The sequence below is a fragment of the Salminus brasiliensis genome, chromosome 15, assembly GCF_030463535.1.
Source record: "Salminus brasiliensis chromosome 15, fSalBra1.hap2, whole genome shotgun sequence".
NCBI lineage: Eukaryota > Metazoa > Chordata > Actinopteri > Characiformes > Bryconidae > Salminus > Salminus brasiliensis.
In genome coordinates this window covers 21,446,562-21,466,278 of record NC_132892.1, presented here as the reverse complement: position 1 = coordinate 21,466,278, position 19,717 = coordinate 21,446,562, and the positions used below count along the sequence as shown (strand labels likewise).

Below are 19,717 nucleotides of genomic sequence, written 5' to 3'. Positions count from 1 at the left end.
AAATTTACAACATTTTATTACAGTAAATTTACTGCAAATCAACAGTAGCATCCTAAAATCACAACGACCTGATCACTGATCTGAAAACAGTGTTTCTTACATGTATTCGCTACTGATTTCTTACACATTGGAAATGGATACAAATGGATACAAATAGATACGGATGTTTCTAGTCAGGATGAAAGGGTGTTGGGAATGATTAGACAAATGTAAATTTGAATGAATGCACACATGAACAACCCATCTGTCTGAGCTAGAACACAGTGTAGTGTCTAAATACAGGTCCAATAAAAAGCCAGTCACTGGGAAGGTGTTTTTGACTTGTATGAAAGCGCACAGCACTTTCTCACATTCATCAGACCGAGTCACTAACACTACCTTCAATCAGAGCACAGAAACCTAACGCACCAAAAGTGCCTCGATTCATTAAAAAAAAAACAATTAAAGAATCTTAAGCTAATAATTTTCTTACCGTTTTTTTTACTTCTGCCCGTCTGCTGTCAAATAAGGTCATCACTTAATAGTAAATGCATTTCTAAATGGTTTTTTTTGTGCTTTTAAAGTACTTGCACTTCAACAGCGTATGCAAAACTGCGATTTCTATCACTCAAAAAGTCCATAACTTCACCCGTCCTCAACTTCTATAAGCATAGACATAAAAAAGTCGCAAGACAAAACATAGAGGGTTACAAGACCTGACTGTTCTATACAAATTCATCAAGTAAACTATTAAAATATGCAGCTTTACTGGTAGTTCTCAAAGCTACTAAGCTTCTAAAAGCATGCATTCTAGCTCAAAATCCTTACAGTATTTGGTGCTGAGATGCTGTAAAAGAGTGGATGATCTCTTGTAGAAAATCGAAGCTACACCTGGCTGATATGTTTCATTCAGATTCACAAAGTTTCACATTGCATATTTGTAGTTAAAAGTGCTGCAGACGCACTTTCCACACCACAGTGAAGTAGAACAGATTAAGGTTTGCATAAACTCAAACTGATGTGCATATACCAACAGAATGGCTGATGCTTCTGTTTTTGATTAAAATCCCATTTAACGCAACTAATCTAAAGAAAATAGTCCCTGAAATACTTCCAGGATGGATCATTTTCCTGTAAATGACCTTATTATTTTTTCAAGGCATGTGCAGTAATTCTATCCCACACTGAAGCCACTGTGCTTTTCAATCACAGCTTTTTAGAACTCAGAGTTTAGCTGTATTTCACTGTACTTTGCAGTGTTTAGCTGTGTTTTTGTCTCTGGGGCTTTTCCTTCATGTCCTTCGTTTGTAGACGTTATATTCTACTGAAGTGAATCCGTGCTACTGACTAACTTCTACCATCCTTACAAATCACTGGCTTTATTAGTGCAAAGCTAAGGGGTCGTTTAAGTCAATGCCCATATTAAAAAGCCAGTGCATGCAGACACACTGTTTAGGCACTAGAACCACTGGTGTGTAAAAAATGCTAAAAATGCTGAAAGTTCATCTTTCCCCTTTTTTAACCCTTAGAAGTCAAAGATATTGCCAACAAAAATGTTCAGACTTGATGACGATGATGATTTGGGTTATGATTTACTGAAACGTTAAAGAGCGAACAACAAAAATGTACCTGATTCTGCCTGTTCAGGCTTCCAATCAGGGTGCAGTATTTCTAATTAATATGTATGAGTGAGTTGAGTTACCCCTCTAGTCCAAGCACTGCATTAGGCATTGTGCCAATAAGGGCATGTTCATCTGCTCCAGAGAGTCCTAATCTATGGGCAATATGTCTCTACAGGGACTAGACAAGCTGTGTCTGTGCATTTACGCATCTGTGTCAGCAATGGGAGCAACTTAAAGTAGCTGAATGCATTCATTAGAATCTTCAGCTATGGCTGTAGGAAGATGCTAGCTTGTTCTTCTCAGAACTGGACGTGACAGAGACTGAAGAGACTGAAGAGGACATTGTTGGAGTCAAGTGAATGTGAATGTAACTGATTGCCTAACTGTGTTCAAATATGTAAACCTGTTTGAATAATAGAGCAAAACCTCACTTCTAAGGGTTTCTAAAGTTTTCACTTCACAGAAAACACGTCTATGCCACCTACCTCAATTTTAAACACGCTCAAGGTTAAAACTGCTACAGAAACTAGCAAAAAGTGGATAACACAAAGTCTTCATGTGCACGGCCTGTAGCTTATATGAACGATTCAGTCCTTCCACAGAGAAAGCAAAGAAGGGGCCAACCCCTTTACAGAACGAGTGAGCCCCCTCTATTAACCTGACCGCTAGCAGACTAGAGGGGGAAGGCAGCAAAGGTTCAGTCACAATAATGCCATGTCAATCCCACTGAAGGTTAGTGTGTGTATGTGTGTTAACTGTCAAAACGTCTGTGCTAAAACCCACTTGTGTGCATTAAGAAGTCTGTAGTCACAATGCCTTTGGAAAAGGTCATAAAGTACGCATGCACTTTGCATCCATCCAGGTGGGTTTAGGTGTGTTTTTGCCGATACGAGCAACAGGCATGTGTGTGTTTCTGTTTCTTTGTTTCTGTACATTGTATATTAAAACCCAGTGGAGTGGACAGTGGGGACGGGGTAGAACTTGGAGATGCGGCTCTGTGTGGATGGGTTAAGGCACTCTGACTCTCCGCTCATCTTAAAGAAGACCTCCTGCTCCTGAAGCTTCCGTGCAAACTCCTCTTCCAGCGCCTAAACACACACACAAAGTAAATGAATTAATAAAGAAAGAAATGAAGAGCAAACCCAGCGGCTACGGTGCTGTCACTAAACAGCCGCTGGTTCAAGTCCAGGTCATGGTGATAGACACAGGCAGCGTGTTGGGTAATTGGTGGTACAAATTGGGGAGAAAATGGGTGAAAAATCTGATAAAAATGATAAAAAGCTTTCCAAGAGTGTGAGATGTGTGTGTACTGCATATCCCACTGACATCAGCAAGAGGTCACATATCCTATAAAAGCAAGATTTTACTTTTGAAAAAAGTGATGAGAAGACTGGAGAATAAAAGCATAGATTTTGGCCTTTTTTCTCTATGATGTGAATCTGGCAGTTGCTTTTTCCATTGTATGTCAATTTTAATGAACTGAACTCTTCTAACATTGACTTCCATTGAATGTGGAGGAGCTGAAATTGTACATGAGCTCAACAATGTAGTTCTGTGTAAGAGCATTAAAATGATAACAGTGTATTATATTATCAAGTTGCAGTGTAAAATATAAAAATATGCCCAGCAAAGCTTACGTTCTGAATGGCTGAAGCACCTGTGAAGATATGCTCATGTTCTGTCACTTGTAAGTTGTTTTTTTCTATAAAATTACATCAAAGATACGAAACTTGAAAATAATTTTTTTTGGTATTTTATGGTAGCAGAAATCTCACACACACATATATATATGGTATATTAAAATATACTTTGTTACATTTGTCTGTCCTTTTGAAAAACAAGGCCAATCATTCAGTATTGTTTTGTTTGTTTGTTTGTTTTTATCTGCTCCTAAATTGATTACAAAGATTCAATTTAAAAATCATTCAATGATGAATTAACAGTTGTGTATCTTCTGTACTTATCTTCTGTGTCCTGGTTTAGGGTGTAGGTACAAAGTGTAGGACTAGTGTTGGACTAATGTCAGCTGACCAGGGTCAAGCTGTACTGTTCATTGTAGACATGTGTAGGAAGGGTGCAGAGCTGTGGTTTACCTTCTTCCTGGGTCGCAGTTTATCTCTCCAGTCCTTCAGCTCAGTGCTGTGCTCTTCATCCAGCTCTTTTAGCTTCTGGGTCTCGTGTTCAATCAGCAGATGGCACTTCTCATTCTGATGTCAAATGCACACATACAAACAAGGTCTGGTAAGTGTATGTGACATGTACATGCATCATTAACTTTATCAGAAGCCCTCACCTTGTATCACATCTTCACTCTCAGTGGTGTACAGCTAGAGACTGTACCTCATCTACAGATGCCCAGTTTGCATTGGTCATCCACTAGCCCCTTATTATAAGGTCAGTTTCTGGCCACAGAACTGCTCTTGGCTGGGTTTGTTGGGTGGATTGCAACGCTGATACACTCATTCCAGCATCACGCTACCATACCACAAGACAACACGTCGGTATGACGAATGGTCCACCACCCAAATTAATATCTGGTCAGCAGCAGCCCTGTGGTCCAATGAAAAATGGACTAACAGGCCGCTCACTGTGTGCTAAAGTAGGTGTTTTACATAAAGTGGAGGGTAAGTCTTTCTGCTACTTTCTGCAAAGACAGGGCAGTGTGTATGTAGGCAGTGTGTGTTTCTACCTGCAACTGCTGCAGCTCTCTGACGTTGGCATCACACTGCAGCTGCAGGTCTCTCATCTGGTTCTCATGTTTCTGATGCTGATGGAGCCTCTCGTTCTTTTGCCTCTTCTCCTCCTGCGCTGCAAACTGTTGAAAACACACCCTTAATAAGCCTTCACATTCTTATAGTACTCCAGTGATGTGTCGTGTGTCATTCGAAGAGTATCACATATTTGAGATTTTGATCCCTCTGCAACATCAGTGTCATAATTTAAATCATTAATTATCTTAAATAATTGCTGAACACTATATAAATAATAACAATAAATCAAACCAATAAGAATGGCTTACATTAACAATAAAATACAATCAGATACATGTTTTTATGCTTCCTGGTGGATTATCCCTAAACTGTATGCTCCCCCAAAAATACATACAGATTTCTAAATTTGAAATAACTTGACTAAATGTTTAAAGGTAACTTAGATTATGAGGGCTTAAACAATTTTGTGTTCTATATGTTTAAGTTTTAAAGGCACAGAACAATCTCAGCTATCTCTGCAATAATAACACTGTGTGAAGAGATACTCTGACCCTAAACCTAAAGAAGTGCATTCAGATTTTAGACATTTTTCTAACAAATTGTTTTGATGCTTGAAATGTGTTTACAAGGGTCTTAACAGTTGAGTGTATGAATAAAGTAGTTTATAAACGGCGAGAGGCAGAGATGAGTATCTGTGCCTCCATTGGTCAGTTTCACACAAAACACAGACGAACACACAAATCCACCAATAACCAAATATAAGAGAGGCGTTAAGATGCAATAGAATAGGCGGGCTCTACAGACTCAGGAAATGTTTAAACCATATTTTTTCTGCAGATCTATGATCGTAAAGATATTAATGGAAATTTCGAATTTGACGCGCCAGCGCATCTATAGACTCCAGGAAGTGCAACAAATTCCTGGTGTATTAAATATGATACAAAATAAAAGTCATTTATGCAAAGTGTCATTTAAATTTCAGAATGTTATTAAACACTCCAGTTTTAAAGACTTTTTAAAGACTTTTCTGGCAATTATTTGATGAATAGGCTTTAATGGTTAATCACAGATGAAAGTCCCTGTCCTGATGGTTAAATGGTTGGATTTGACCTCTTACCTGTTTAATTTTCTCTCGTTCCTGTTCAGCCGTGACGCCAACAGAGGTAATGCGCAGGCTCTTTTTAAACATGGCCATACGCGTCTTGGCGTCGCTGCGTTGGATCTTGGGTAGTCTGGTCCTCTCCTGAGTCTGCTTTGTCTTCATCTCCTCGATCAGACGCTGGTTATATCTGTGCATCTGCTCCATTTCCTGTAGCGAAACACAAGTACATGCATATAGTACATAAGTGTACATTGCTTAGTTACAATTATTAGCAATGCATATTGTGCGATATCCGATCTAGCATTTTCTCCTGATATCGGGCCCGAATACCTGAACAATACTGATATGTCATCTCTACTAATAAGACAAGTGCCTGATACCAACCTTCTCATGCCTCTTGAGTAGCTGGTGTCTCTGCATGAAGTACTGGTCTTTGAGCTGCTGCTTGTGGAGTTGGTGCTTCTCCTGAAGGTGGCGTTCTTCCAGCTCCCACATGGCTGCCTCCCGGGCTGCAGGTGTATTGGGAAAGGAGGTTAGGACTATGCAATCATGGTAAAACTGAATGTGGTTGGTGTAGCGTAGTGGGTAACAACTCTGCCCTCCCCATGGCAGACTAGCGTTCGATTTCCTGGCCTTAGCATTTGCATGGTCATGTGACATCCATTCTCATCGCTATAGCAACCATTCTCTATTAACCTGACATGCCTCCAGTGGAAGTCAAGGTAACGCATTATCCCTCCTGGTTCAGAAGAACTTGGCTACTGCTCTGATCTGCAGTGTGTGGGTGCCACATGACAGGCATTAGCTGTTGTGGTATGGGCTTTATCAGGCTGAGAACCAATCCCTTCCAGCCCAGTTCTTAAATTTGAACCTTTCAGCACGGTTTCCAACTGTGAGTAGAAATGAAATCCTCAAAGATCAATAGAAAATATGAGTAAAAATAAATTCTAAACACGTCTCAAATTCAAGTTCAAATAGAAAGGTGGGTAAGTGTACTGGGCTGGGTACACAGGGTGGGATTCAGCTCCCAAACCTTCTGGATTTATAAACCAGCCACTGTCTGAGGATGACCAAGGAGAATTATAAAGAGAGCTTCTTGCACCAGGTCACCAGGCTGCTGTACAGCCAGTAGCACAGTGTACCAGTCCATAGTCCTTCACAAACTCATCTCATCTGTCCTATTGCACTAGCTCACACAATTTATAGTTTAAAGAATGCAGCATGTAGTACACAGGAAGCAACGTGTGCTTGGGCAAAGCACTCGCTTTTTAACCAAATACGTCAAGACCTGATATTTGTGCCACTTTTCCAGGAAATAATGACTTAGAGATTAGTGAAATCTGCATTAGCTCATACACCCAAAGAGGCCACAGTGAGCAAGGGACTTTAAAGCCGAGTGTTAAAGGGCCTCACCTCGAAGCAGTTGCTGCTTGTGGTTAAGGCAGTCTCTCTCCACAGTGGCCAGCTCGTGCTTGTGTTGCTGGATGATCTTTTTTAGAGCACTGTCCAGTTCCTGCTGCTGCTTCTGCAAGAACTCCTGCTCCTAGAGGCAGAAAGAGATCGATAGAACGTATGAGGAGAGATGGGAGAGAAACTGATACAGATGAAGGTTGCGCTGGTCAAAAGTTTGAGGACACCTTGTCTCCTTTTGAAATGTTTGATTTTTACATTGCTTTATATTCTTTAAGTTGTATAGCTTAATATAGAGAACAGCTATTTTCCAGGCTAAATTGCAATCTGACAGTTCTGCTTTCTAAACTACTGGTAAAATTTATGCAACCATGGGAATAATCCCAGACCCCACAAACCCTTAAGCTGTTTAAACCAGTTTCAAAATGTGTGGGGTCTGGGATTATTCCCAAGTTAGCATTGTCACAAAATAATCACAAGGATAATGTGGCCTTTTAAAGAAGCCTTTTTTATGAATATGTCTCCTTTTTAATAACGAAGGAAAACACATTAATCTGTACAAAAAGCATCGTAAAAAAATCTAGTGTCCCGAAACTTTAGACGGGAACGCAAGCCCACTGAACATGGAGCAAATGTTCCTCAACAAACAAACAGAACCACTAATGCAGCAGTGTCACACCTGACAATATCCCCATTCCCTTTCAACCAAATTCATTTAGTACAGATGTTCTTTGTCAACAACCAATGTAAGAACATTTGTGTTTGTTGGAGACCATCTGTTCATTGTACCTTTAACCACAGAGCAAACCCAACCCCAAGCCAGAACTGAGGCAGATTAGCATGCTCTTATATGCTGCTCCTGAGTCCTCACATCCGCCCAGCTCAGCGAGGACACAGCCTGGCTATCTCGTCGTCAAGAATTTAGGCTGACCTCATCTTACACTCACAGCCAGACACAGAGGCTTCACAATAAGCCTGTGGAGAACTTGGCCAAGAATGGTCTACAGAATTCTGAGTGTTAAATGCTGCACTGCACTGCAAATTAATATTATGCTTTAATTCTTTTGAATAAAATTTACATTAGAGATGAGCATATTAGTGAAATTCAATTTTGCAAGGCATTATTACTACTGTACCTCATGTTAGCTAGATGTTAACTACTGTACCTCATGTTAGCTAGATGTTAACTACTATACCTCATGTTTGATAGATGTTAACTACTGTACCTTATGTTAGCTAGATGTTCACTACTGTACCTCATGTTTGATAGAAGTTAACTACTGTACCTCATGTTTGATAGATGTTAACTACTGTACCTCATGGCTAATGGCTCTTAAATTGAAGAATATATAATGTTACAGAAACTGTACAAAATCTCTCATTTGAATGCCATAAAGACACATAAATAATAAAGGACTTGATCAAGACTGAGCTTGATCTTGGGGTGAATTTGGTGGAGAAGCAGAAACAGACCTCCCATGGTTAAGCATACATTAGCATGGAACCAGCACCCGCAATCTCAACACTCCAAGCTCACACCTGAAGCCCACAAAAGTTGGATGTGTCAACCTCAGCTGTGAAGAGCCAGAGCACTGTAGAGTTTGGTTGCCTGATTTACAACATTCTAGTCAATGCATCAGTGATTTACCACCCTGTAATAATCTCTGCAGTACTGTGGTCCACCAACAGCTGAGCCTGACACTCTTAAAAGCTGAACAGACATGATGCTATTATACTTTTAAGCAGCATTACCAAAATATCGATTTTGCGAACACTTGAAAAAGCAAGTGTATAACAGTCCAGATACGACTACAATAGCTTTGTTCAGACTGTGAGGCTGTTAGAGCTACTTCTGATTGGACATCAGTTCCCAAACAAAAATCAGTGATGAACTAGACACCTCACACACTAATGAAAAGGGACTGAACAGATGTGGATTTAAGATATTGAGGTACTGCTTGAAAATCAGCATTATTAGAAAAGAGGGAAGGTTGGTTTCAGATCAGTGTTTCACAGCACGCAGTTACAACTTACGTCCTGCATTGGGGCGTTGAACAGTGTGCAAGAGGAGAGCTGAAAAGACTGTATCATTACATGCGCTACACCCTGTGGGGTTAGAATACAGCTAAAACCAGTAGCAACGAGGCAAGCTTTCAAATACACATAAACAAATACACTGCAGACAGACCAACTCATGCAGGGATTAGAAACAGCTAACAGAAATATTAAATGTCTATAGCATTATTATTTCATTCCATCTAAATATTCATCATATTCACAATAAATCTGCATTTTTCCAGATTTTCACTTGATCATGATATTCTGTTTCTCCGAATTTGGTACTGCCAATTAACCCACCTGTTTATAGCTCCCCCTAGCACTAGCAAAGCTCCCAACACTACGAACATAAGGACTTAACACAAGACTCCGCCAATGCATGGAGGGCCAGCCACCGCCTCTTTTCAAACTGCTGCAGACACGGCATTGTCATGCAGCCAATGCGCTTGGAGGTGTAACTGCTGGGTCCAAAGCTCCACCGCACCCGCCAACAGACGCCTTTAAGAGTGATGAGGGGAGAGAACACTGCCAACTGTGCTCTCTCTGACTCTGGCTGCTGATGGCAAAGTGGCATGGCTCGTGATCAGAACTTGTGACCCCGGCTTTGAACCAATTAACCCAGTTTTTTAAATAGCTAGATATTCCTCAATTCTGTTCCAGTTGCTGATTACATTCTGTAGAAAAACACTTTTTGTGTGTTTGGCATTGTTTTTTGTTTTCTGTCCTGTTTTGAATCCCTTTACACATTAATGTTTCTAAAATAAAAATATGAAATATGAAATAAAAGGGGTGCATGAATTAGTGTGTGAGTATGAGTGTGTCACAGTTTTAAAAAGCTCAAGTGTATTACATCAGTGAGAGGAACAAAAAGATGCATTCAAAGGATGTTAGAAATATAATAGAAGCAGCAGTGTTCACACCACAATCTGCATTCACATGCAAGACTACAGACCAGTTCTTATTCCAAAAATAATTAAAGTGGATCCTCAACTTCACATCTAATCAGTGTTTCAGGAAAAAACGGAAAGTAAACCACTTAAAGAATTGTTACCTCTTCGTGTGGCGATTGGATAAGATCTTCTCTAAAACGCTTCACAATCGCTTTTTGCACATGGCTGGGGGAAAGACCTGTCTCCTGGGTGGGCCGAAAAAATGGCGCAAGAGTGACGGGGAGGAGAGATAAAAAAAAACAGAGCTGTGTGGATTTGTGCAGGTGCGAGTCTGGCTAAAGATCAGCCGAGAATTCAGGCAGGATAAGCCTGAATTAAACACGGTTATATAAAGGGCTGTATGTGAAGATAGCATCGACTTGTTTGTGCCAAAGGTCACGACTGCTTCTTAAAGGAAGATATCACAAGTGCTAAAAGGTACTGAAAGTAGAGGGAACCAACTAGCATAATACTATCCAACCACAACTACACTGCATTCATTGTTTTACATATTAGCATTTCTGGCTATTCCTATAGCAGTCATACCTTTAAGCCTGACACAAAGGCAGACTTACTGGTCCAAGACTAATAAGACTTTGACCATCTCAACAAGGCATATATAATAAAGTGTAAAGTGTAATACTGAACCTTCAGGCCTAACTGTCCAAAAACTAATTAACCAACACTGGAAGTGATCCTGTACCGCAGCTTCATCCCCCTGTCTCTCGTACCTCTTTCTTGCGGTTCTTGAGCATGTTCTGGAACTTGGAGAGCTCCTTGTCCTGCTCGGCTTTAATCCTCTTGGCCTCGTCTCGGAGGCGGCTGGTGTGTTCCTGCTCCAATCGCTCGATGGTCTGCTTCTGCTGCCGCTCCAGATTCTCCACCTCTGTATCATACTGCCGCTTCTTGCTCTGACAGACAAAACAAGAAGGTTCAGTGATGTCAGTGTAGAGACTTTTCAGTCTTCTAGTGTATGGTTAGCATCTTTATCTTAAGGTCTTTAAAGTTTTAGAAACAAGGCTTAAAGCTTGTGCTCTTTGGGAGGTCTATTTAAAACAGGGGGCTATCAATGCAATGAAAGATATAACAGTGTAAAATGTGCATGGAGGAAATGTGACCAATGCATTGTGGAGAACAGAAATTCATTAATTATATCTAATAAACAGCCCACTCCAGCACCATCAGAAAATGAGCTACACTCTTCAAAGTTCAGGTCTCAACAGAAGATTATCCAACAACACTGATAGGGTCGTCATATTTCTTTATTACATTTTAGTCAAATTATCAAAAGAACTGAAGAAATTAGACCCTGTAATGTTATATTTACACATTTGTATGTATGTAATGCATATGCAAACCATGCCTGCTGGCTTATAGGCATGATTAATTATATAGTTCTTTTTGTGCGAAAGATTTATTTCCTGTTTTAGTTTGTTGGAGAAGACACCAACCGTTGTTTCCTGTTCAAAGCGTCTGTAGATCTGGTCTCTCTGCTGCTGTAGTTTGTTGCTAAGCTGCTGCTGGGCTCTTTGTTCTTCTTTCTGCAATAGCCTCAACTCTCTTAGCTCTTGTCGCCTGTCAAACACACACAAAATATATATGTATTATGTTTGTGTGTGTGTGTGCGTGTGTGTGTGTGTGTCAGGCAAACATCAGATCAATGTGCTCACTGTTAAAGGAAACGTGTGAGGCTGTGATGCTTTGGATGCTTGCACTTACAAAGGAAACTATTGGGGGAAAACAGGATTACAACTTTGTGTGAAACTGGCCTTGAGTCTGCACCAAAAGGACATCCTAAACAGCCCAACAGGATATGCTTCGACAAATGGCCAGGAAGGGCCACTCAGCAGCAGCCTGTCTTTCCTTTACCATTCTTAGGCCATTGACACGTCCGTACTAGGCTTGGATATGAATCATTCAAACTATGTCATTCCTGTAAATGCCTAATATATTATTGTGAGAACATCTTAAAAAGAACCTGGAGTTACACTGCTGAGCAGCGTAGGCATCTGAATGTTGGCCTTTCGTTGGGAGATTGCGAGGTTAATTGATGCTGCTGAAGCGTGCTACTTTCTTTACTTCACTTTACCCTTTTCACAGATCAAATTAGGTCTGCTACCAATAAATGGTCCCAGAAATAACTGCATTAAACTATATTATTGCCATTTTAGGAGCATTTTATATTGTACGATAATTCAGTCTACACAACAGCGTAATTATCATGACAGGCCTTGTCCAAATGCTGCTAACAAGGTGTTACTCTAGCAGTTGTCTGTCTGTCTGTCTGAATTTCACAGTCCTGTAATAGAGCCAACCATTTCAGAAATTATGACATTTAATTAAAGTAGAAATCTCAACAGTTAATTAGCTAAACTGGGTGGTATTTTTCATAAATAAGCAAAGTGCAATTTCTAACCTGTAAAAACGGATAGCATTAATGTGTACACTGCATCAGGAATAGCATCACTCCACTGGCTGCAGTTTAGAATTAACATTTTATTACTAGTCTATGAATCTGTTAAAGGTCTAGCACCTTCATACAGCTCAGAATTGCTGACTGAATATCGCTGCTGTCCACTGAAAAACACGCATCTCCATTTTTCCATCTCCAGATCCCTTGAGGGAAACTCGAAAAGAGCTAAGAAGCAGCTTTCTGTTTTCATGCGCCAAAGATTTGGAATATATTACCAATAGATATTCAACAGGCTTCCTCAGTTCCTCAGTTACTGTGTTTAAAAAATATTAAACAAAAACAAAAACAACAAAAAAAAAACATCTATTTCTCTGGTTTTCATTTTAATCTGTATTGTATTAACTCTGCTAATCTAACTAAATGACCTCTTTTTTCTGTTTTGCTTGTACAGCACTTTGAGCTGCATTTTAAATGTATAAAAAAGTGTTATTTAAATAAAGCTTATTATTATTTTGATGCAGAAAAGCACAACATGATTTGTAATGCTTTCGTTCTGTTTACAGTAGTTCAGTATGGAGCTGAGAGAGGTGAAAAGTAACTCAGAAGGGTCATGTAAAGCTGCACTGTAAATAGAATCGACTGACCCTATTCAGGTTATCAAGTCATGCTAAAAATGCTAACAGCACAGTTAAGCCCTCTGGGGATTTAGAAACGGGTGCTAATTAAACAAGTGTCCTCTTTAACCCCTACACAAACTCTTTAGGTATTTACCGGAAACAGAGAAGATCGTTTCAGGGCAGAGGGGCTCGTTAGGTTGATGAATTTAATCACAAATATATGGAGATGAGTATGCAAATCAGTTGGTCAAAACAAGGATACAGATCCAGCAGCTTACCTTAAGAACCTCATTTCCTCATTTTTGGTATCATTGTCTGTGATGATTTTGGAGGTAGTGACACTGACTTCCACACCGTCCACAATGAATTTGCGGGTCTTCTTCAAGGTCTTCTTCTGACGCCTTGTATCCTGTGAAAGTAATCAATCAGTGGTGAGATTTTTCGTAGCATTATAGCTGCCAAAATGATTATTAGCATGGTATTTATGAAGATGTATTAATATAGACTGAGTTCATTTTACCACAGCAATTACATTTGTAGACTTTATTGAACATCCTGGCCTGAATGTTAATGTAATCAGCACCATATACACTGATCAGCCATGACATTAAAACCACCTCCTTGATCCTACACTCATCATCCACTTTATCAGCTCCACTCACCATCCAGGAGCACTTTGTAGTTCTATAATTACAGACTGTAGTCTGTCTGTTTCTTTGTACTCTTTTCACTGTTCTTCAATGCTCAGAACCCCACAGAACCACCACAGAGCAGGTAGTATTTGGGTGGCGGGTCATTCTCAGCGCTACAGTGACACATGGACTACAGTCTGTATTTATAGAACTACAGAATTCTCCTATATGGTTAGTGGAGCTGATATAATGGACAGTGAGTGTAGAAACAAGGGGTTGGTTTTAAAGTTATAGCTGATCAGTGTACATATACTCTGTTCAGATTACAAGTATGTAAACAAGCATGTTTGCAAGGAGATAGGTTTGTAATAGGTTACTACAAAGAGTTCTTTGAGCTTTGCCATATAAGAACCACTGTGGCTCCTCAAAAAATAAAATTGTGTGAGAGTGAAAAACATTTAAATGGATGAATGCAAATTGCAAAAGCAGTTCTTCTATGGAAAAGCACAAATAACTCTTTGCAGCACCTTTGTTTCTAACTGTGTACTTCCTCTGTGAGAGACAGCACTTCAGGTTTTTTCAAAAGGCCATTTAGATGGATGCTATTAGCTGACATTCCTTCTAACAATGCCACCAACTAGTATCCACCCGACCAGAGTGCTCACCTGCGTGGATCCTGACTCCTTAGACTTGCTTATGAAGCTGGAGATTGACAGGTTAAGATCTATGCTGCTGTTATCTGCTGCAGAGCTAATGCCGGAGTCCGAGTTTTTCTTCTCAAACCTTCGCTTCGTAGGGGTCTCCCTCTCCTTCTCCTTGGCAGCCTTCTCGTTTCCTTTCTCCTTCTTCTCCTCTTCTTTCACAGGAGAGCTTGGAGGTGTAGGTTTCTCCTCAGGCACTGTGACCGATACCTTAACCTGCTTTAAGGCATCCTCAGTGACTGGTTTGTTCGCATCCTCTACAGAAGTCTCAGATACAGGCTCCTTCCTTACCGCCTCATCGTTATCCTCGACCACAGTCACATTTCCAGCAGCCGTGTCTACCTCTTTCTCGCCTTCTTGAGCCGGTTGTTCTTTCGGTTTCATCTCCTCCTCTGACTTTACTGTCTCCAATTGAGTGGAAGGTGCTTCTGGTTTGACAACCACATCAGGAGTTTCTGTAGCCTTCTTCTCAATCTCTATAAGGTCCTGAGGTTTCACGTTAGAACTTGGTACCTCTACTGGTTCCTTAGGAGCAGGTGGTTGTGGTTTGTTGATGTGGTTCACTTCTACTTTGGGGGTTTCTGGTTCAGTCTTCTTGTCATCCTTAACTTCGACATCGGGGGGACTGGTCTCCTCAGTTTTCTCTGGAACTGCTTCCAAAGTAGAGGGTGATTGGGAAAGCTTCTCATCCTCCGAGCTTCCGACGCTGGCATCTGAAGAAGCACGCTTGTGTCCAGGAAGCAGCTTTTAAAAAAAAGATTTGAAATACAATAAAATGGAAGATCATCCACAGTCAGAAATACATATAAGCAGAAGAGGGCATTGTAGGAATGTACCATTATACTATTGGCAGACACTGACAATCAATAATTAACACCTTGCTGTTTATTGTATTGGTTGGACACAGTTCCACTGGCATGGTGCCAATAGGCTCATGTTTATCTGTTCCAGAGAGTCCTATTCTATTGCCAATATCTCTATACAGAGACTAGACAAGCAGTGTCAGCAATGGGTACGACTTAAAGTAGCTGAATGCATTTATTAGAAGGGGTATCCACAAACATTTGGACATAGTGTACAGCGAGTGCGAGACTGCTAGCTCTTACTACTAGCTTATTTAGGTATTCCGGGAATCATGTGTTCTCAAAGGTTAAAATTAGCATTACTGACAGTCATCAACCTTCAGTGCGGAAAATGGCCATTTTCCCTTTGCAACATTAGAGTGTGAATGTGTGCCAGTGTGTGTATAAGCCAAAATAAGGCGCCAATCATCAGCTGTAATTATTGGCTGTAATTCCAAAATCAGACAATAATAATAACAAACTTCCCACTAATCAATGTCTACAATGAACTAAAATGACTAAACCTGACAGCTAAATATACAGCAAGAAACAAGCGTAGAAAATGACATTGGAGGTAGTCTTACCAGCTGCCCTTCATGATCTTCTTCCTCCTCTTCCTCTTTCGATTCCTCTATCTCTTCTGTGACTTCAGCCTTGGCCTCTGCAATCAACTCTCTTAGTGGTTTGCTATCAGTCACACTGCTCACAAATGGGTGCTGTAGAAAAAAAACACACACACTTCCATCAGCGGTGAATGGGAATATTAGGTACTCTCTTAAACCATGGTTCCTTCCTGCAGTTATTACACAAGGAAAATGCAGACACTATACAGTTCTTAATGAATACATTAGACATTAGCATTTACATCCTTAGATAAAGCACATCACATGCAATGACTACCACCAGCTCCAGTACTATCCAGCATCGTCCCCGGCTGTCTTACCTTACTGGCCACCTGCTGAACATACTCAATAGCTGGCCTCAGAATGTGCAACTTCTTCGATATTATAACCTTCATTGGAGGAAAACTCCGATTCTGTTTTTTCACCCCCATTTCCGTAGATTTTTCCCGGAATCGTACAGTTCCTCTCTGTAAGCGCCAGCAGCAGACTGTGTGAAGCATGGGAGTGCGGCGACGTGTGAGAGAGAGAACCTGCTGCATAGCTAGGCTCCTTAACGCCTCGGTTAAGAAAAGCTTCTTTGCTGACGTAGGAGCCTTAGGATGACCTCAGGCACAATGAGTGCCAGACAAATGAACAGCTAACTAACCAGATGCTTTGTGAGTGTGGACACCTGCTCCAGCAGGTGGTTGGGAAGCTGAATGGGGAGTGGGTAGAGCGTAGCCACTGATCTGAGACCAGGTTGTGTTTGCTCCTTTAGTATGAAGCTGGGTCATGCTATGTGAGGCCAGTTTCAGGGTTGCTAAAGCGTTGGCACAGGATTCAAGAAGGTTGATTACAGACCAGTGTAAATAATGACGAGGAAACGATGAACTCACCTGAAGAAGTTGGGCTGCGCTCCATCTGTTGTCCACATTCTTATCCAGAGAACGCTTCAGGAAGTCACTGAACTCTGGAGACCTGGGCAAACACAGTCAGAACCCGGGTTCAAATGTTGCAGCTGAATTACAGTATAAAATGTACATTCCCTTGTATTTCCCTGTACAATAAATGACTGAGAACGGTTCTTGGGAAGTATTTGGGCAGTAAGCTACTATCAGAACAAATACAAATAAACAGATAAACACTTCAATGTCATTTTACATACGTAAGTGTTTTAGCTTAATCATCTACCAATTCTCTGAGGACTGATCAGATCAGCTAGATGTTAGAGAGTAACTGTAAGGTAATTTAGATGAGCTGCTTGTGGAACTAAACAAATACATACAGAGTTCACAGAGAATCCATTTCCCCCAAGATATCAATAACTTCAATGACCAACAACAATCTGAGTACTGGCCACTGCATTTAGGTTTATTTACTGTAATTAATTTACTTGAATGTTTAATTTTTACAGGCAAAAAAATTTTTTCAAACCATTTACACAAGACCAGGAGCCTAATCCCCATCTTAAAACCCACTTTTTGATTTTCATTTGTGAGGACAATGGGCTCAATTGATAAAAGAGCATAGCTGAAAAAAAGTCTATGAAAAAAAACAGCGACTTTAGTAAAACACCATCTGATATTAATACACTATTCTTCATTAAAACCTTTAAAATAGTGCTTTATCTTAAACTTTATGTCTTTTGAAGATCAGTTCATCTCCTGATCACCTAAATATGACTGCTTGAGAAAAATCTCACAAAAATCTTTAAGAGGCTGCTCTTCTGAACTCTTACAGAGTTGCTGTTTTGAGCAGTGTTCTGTATGTTTTTACAGATACTGGTGTGTAATGCAGTATCTAAAACCACACATGCAGCTCTATCTGAAACTGCTTAACCAGCACATTTGTGATTATTCAGGCACACAGTTTGCATGAAGACTGTTATCTTTGCCTCACCATTTGGAAGGCTGCATGAGAGTGGGTGGGTCGGCCTTGGCGATCTTCAGCAGCACCCGCATGGGGTTCATCTCATGATTGGGTGGCTCAATCTGAGCCAGCTCTATCAGTGTGACGCCCAGGGACCAGATATCTGCCTTGTAGTCATACGGTCTGTCCTTCGACGTCTCGCACATCACCACTTCCGGAGCCATCCTGAGTGTGGATGTTGAAGAAAGAGAGAGAGAGGGAGAAAGAGACATGAAGGACAGAAGAAAGTGAGTAGTAAATAAATAAAATGAACCGCATATTATGTATTGGCTACTATTTGTGAGGTGGCCATTTCCCAGTCTTACCAGTATGGGGTTCCAATAAAGGAGTCCCTTCTCTGGAGCGTTTTAGTGTTTTTGGCAGAGACCCCAAAATCAGCTGTAGGGAAAAAATAATGTTTTGGTTTTGTGATTTGAAGAAAGGTTCCACCTCTATTGTTTTCAGATTAAACAGTAACTGACTGTCCAACCTGGACTACAAACTTTACTACACCCCTCTGGTTGCAATTCAAGACTGCAGTGTCCCAGACAAAGATCAGGTTTATTGCCATTCCACATTATAATGCAATAAAATATGGCTGACACCCACACTGTCGGCTGAACATCATTTCTGCAATAGGTTTAATGTGTCAGTAAGAAGCCAAAGCAAACGAGCAGCTGAGGAGGTACTGGTTTAGTATTCTTATCAAGTTCCTTGTGATTATTAAAAAACATGGTGTCACTTCTGAATCTGAATGGTAATGTTTTGGGGATTTAGGTGTCTTTTGGAGTGGGCTGGAGTTCAGCGTGGCTTCTAGGTAGGTGTGTGAAGCCGAAGCAAGAGGTGATAAAAGGTGAAGAATGGAACAAACAGGGAGGTGTAAAGATGTTTGATGCGATGATTAAAAGAGAGTGAAGGTTTATATAGGGCTGAGAGGGAGGGGTTTATCACCTAAAGCTGTAGTTGCTGATACAGCTCATCTATCTCAGCTCATGTTGCAAATCTGCCGTCTGCAAATCTGCCAGATTTCTCCTCTACATCATTACAGAATTTCACCATTTCTCTAATATATCCAGGGGAATTATTATGCCAGTGTTTCAGGGTGTTCCTGTGTCTGTGTTACCCTCCGGCTGTCTCCTTTTATTTATGCTGTTGTATTCAGATCTGCCGGAGTTGCTAGCCACACTCAGATAATGTTCACATTCTCTGTACTCCATAAACCAGAACTACTTCTATCTCTTTACCTTCTCTGAGTTCATGACTGCATATTTGGGCTCCCCTCCTTCCTGCGCAAGACCAGCGGACCACCCAACAGACTGAATACCGGGCTCTCCTGCTACTACTGCTACCTGCGTCAGATCAGCTGCCCACCCTGTTTACATAGACTCTACTATTTGCTAATATTATTATTACCGCCATTAATCATCATCATTACTTTCATTATTCCTACAACTCTTTATTATTATTATTATTATTATATGAATTCACTACTATTTTTTGCATCAGCACTGAATTAAATTATAACTCTTTAGCTGAACTGGCTGAACACAAACTTAACTGACTGAAACAGAATTGTTGCCTGGAAAAATGAAAACAAGGCCAGGGCTATATTCACTGGCTATAAATCAGCATGAATAAAGGGGTACAATGCATCTGCGCAATGATGTCACAGGTTTATTTAAAGGTCTCTAAGCCCTAATGGGTTCCTAACTTTGACATGCAAATAGGGTCTCTCTATCTCTCACTCCAGCCACATGTCTGTCTGTCCCTCTCTCTGTGTGGCTGGCTGTTATGTCACCTAACCTGGATATTATTACATCCAGCCACAGCTGACTGTGACTCACTCTTCACTTGCTGTGTGTACCAGCACTACAGTGGAAGCCTATGTGGAGCCGGTGATGGCACAAGAAAAGAATACGCAGACGTAAGCAGCACTTCAACTATTCATTACAGCTGGAATGAATCACTCCCTCTATGTAACCAGCAGCCCTACGGTCCCGGCCCATTTGTATGTGTCAACACTAATATCAGGCTGATTGTTGTGTTCATGTAAATGCTGCAAACTGCTACGAGTTGACTCTGGCTACCTTGGGAAAACTTCCCAAGACCTCTTGATGCTCCCTCCACAATGCTTCACAGTTGGGATGAGCTTTTGATGTTTGGTGCTATTTTCCCCTCAAACATGACGTTG

The 19,717-nt window shown here is 40.7% G+C and overlaps 1 protein-coding gene across 1 annotated transcript in view; it reads right to left on the bottom strand.

Moving 5' to 3' along the window:
• Nucleotides 1–19,717, bottom strand: part of slkb (STE20-like kinase b) — a 37,978-nt gene continuing 18,261 nt past the window's right edge. Inside the window, exons 5-18 of the mRNA XM_072657023.1 lie at nt 17,853–17,925; nt 17,518–17,712; nt 16,515–16,596; nt 15,601–15,732; nt 14,139–14,918; nt 13,120–13,250; nt 11,263–11,386; nt 10,543–10,722; nt 6,828–6,957; nt 5,799–5,923; nt 5,430–5,621; nt 4,291–4,416; nt 3,695–3,808; nt 1–2,689 (exon numbers count right to left, since the gene is read on the bottom strand). Of these exons, the coding sequence (XP_072513124.1) occupies nt 2,543–2,689; nt 3,695–3,808; nt 4,291–4,416; nt 5,430–5,621; nt 5,799–5,923; nt 6,828–6,957; nt 10,543–10,722; nt 11,263–11,386; nt 13,120–13,250; nt 14,139–14,918; nt 15,601–15,732; nt 16,515–16,596; nt 17,518–17,712; nt 17,853–17,925 (2,531 nt within the window). The 3' untranslated portion in view covers nt 1–2,542. The remainder of the gene's footprint in view (nt 2,690–3,694; nt 3,809–4,290; nt 4,417–5,429; nt 5,622–5,798; nt 5,924–6,827; nt 6,958–10,542; nt 10,723–11,262; nt 11,387–13,119; nt 13,251–14,138; nt 14,919–15,600; nt 15,733–16,514; nt 16,597–17,517; nt 17,713–17,852; nt 17,926–19,717) is intronic.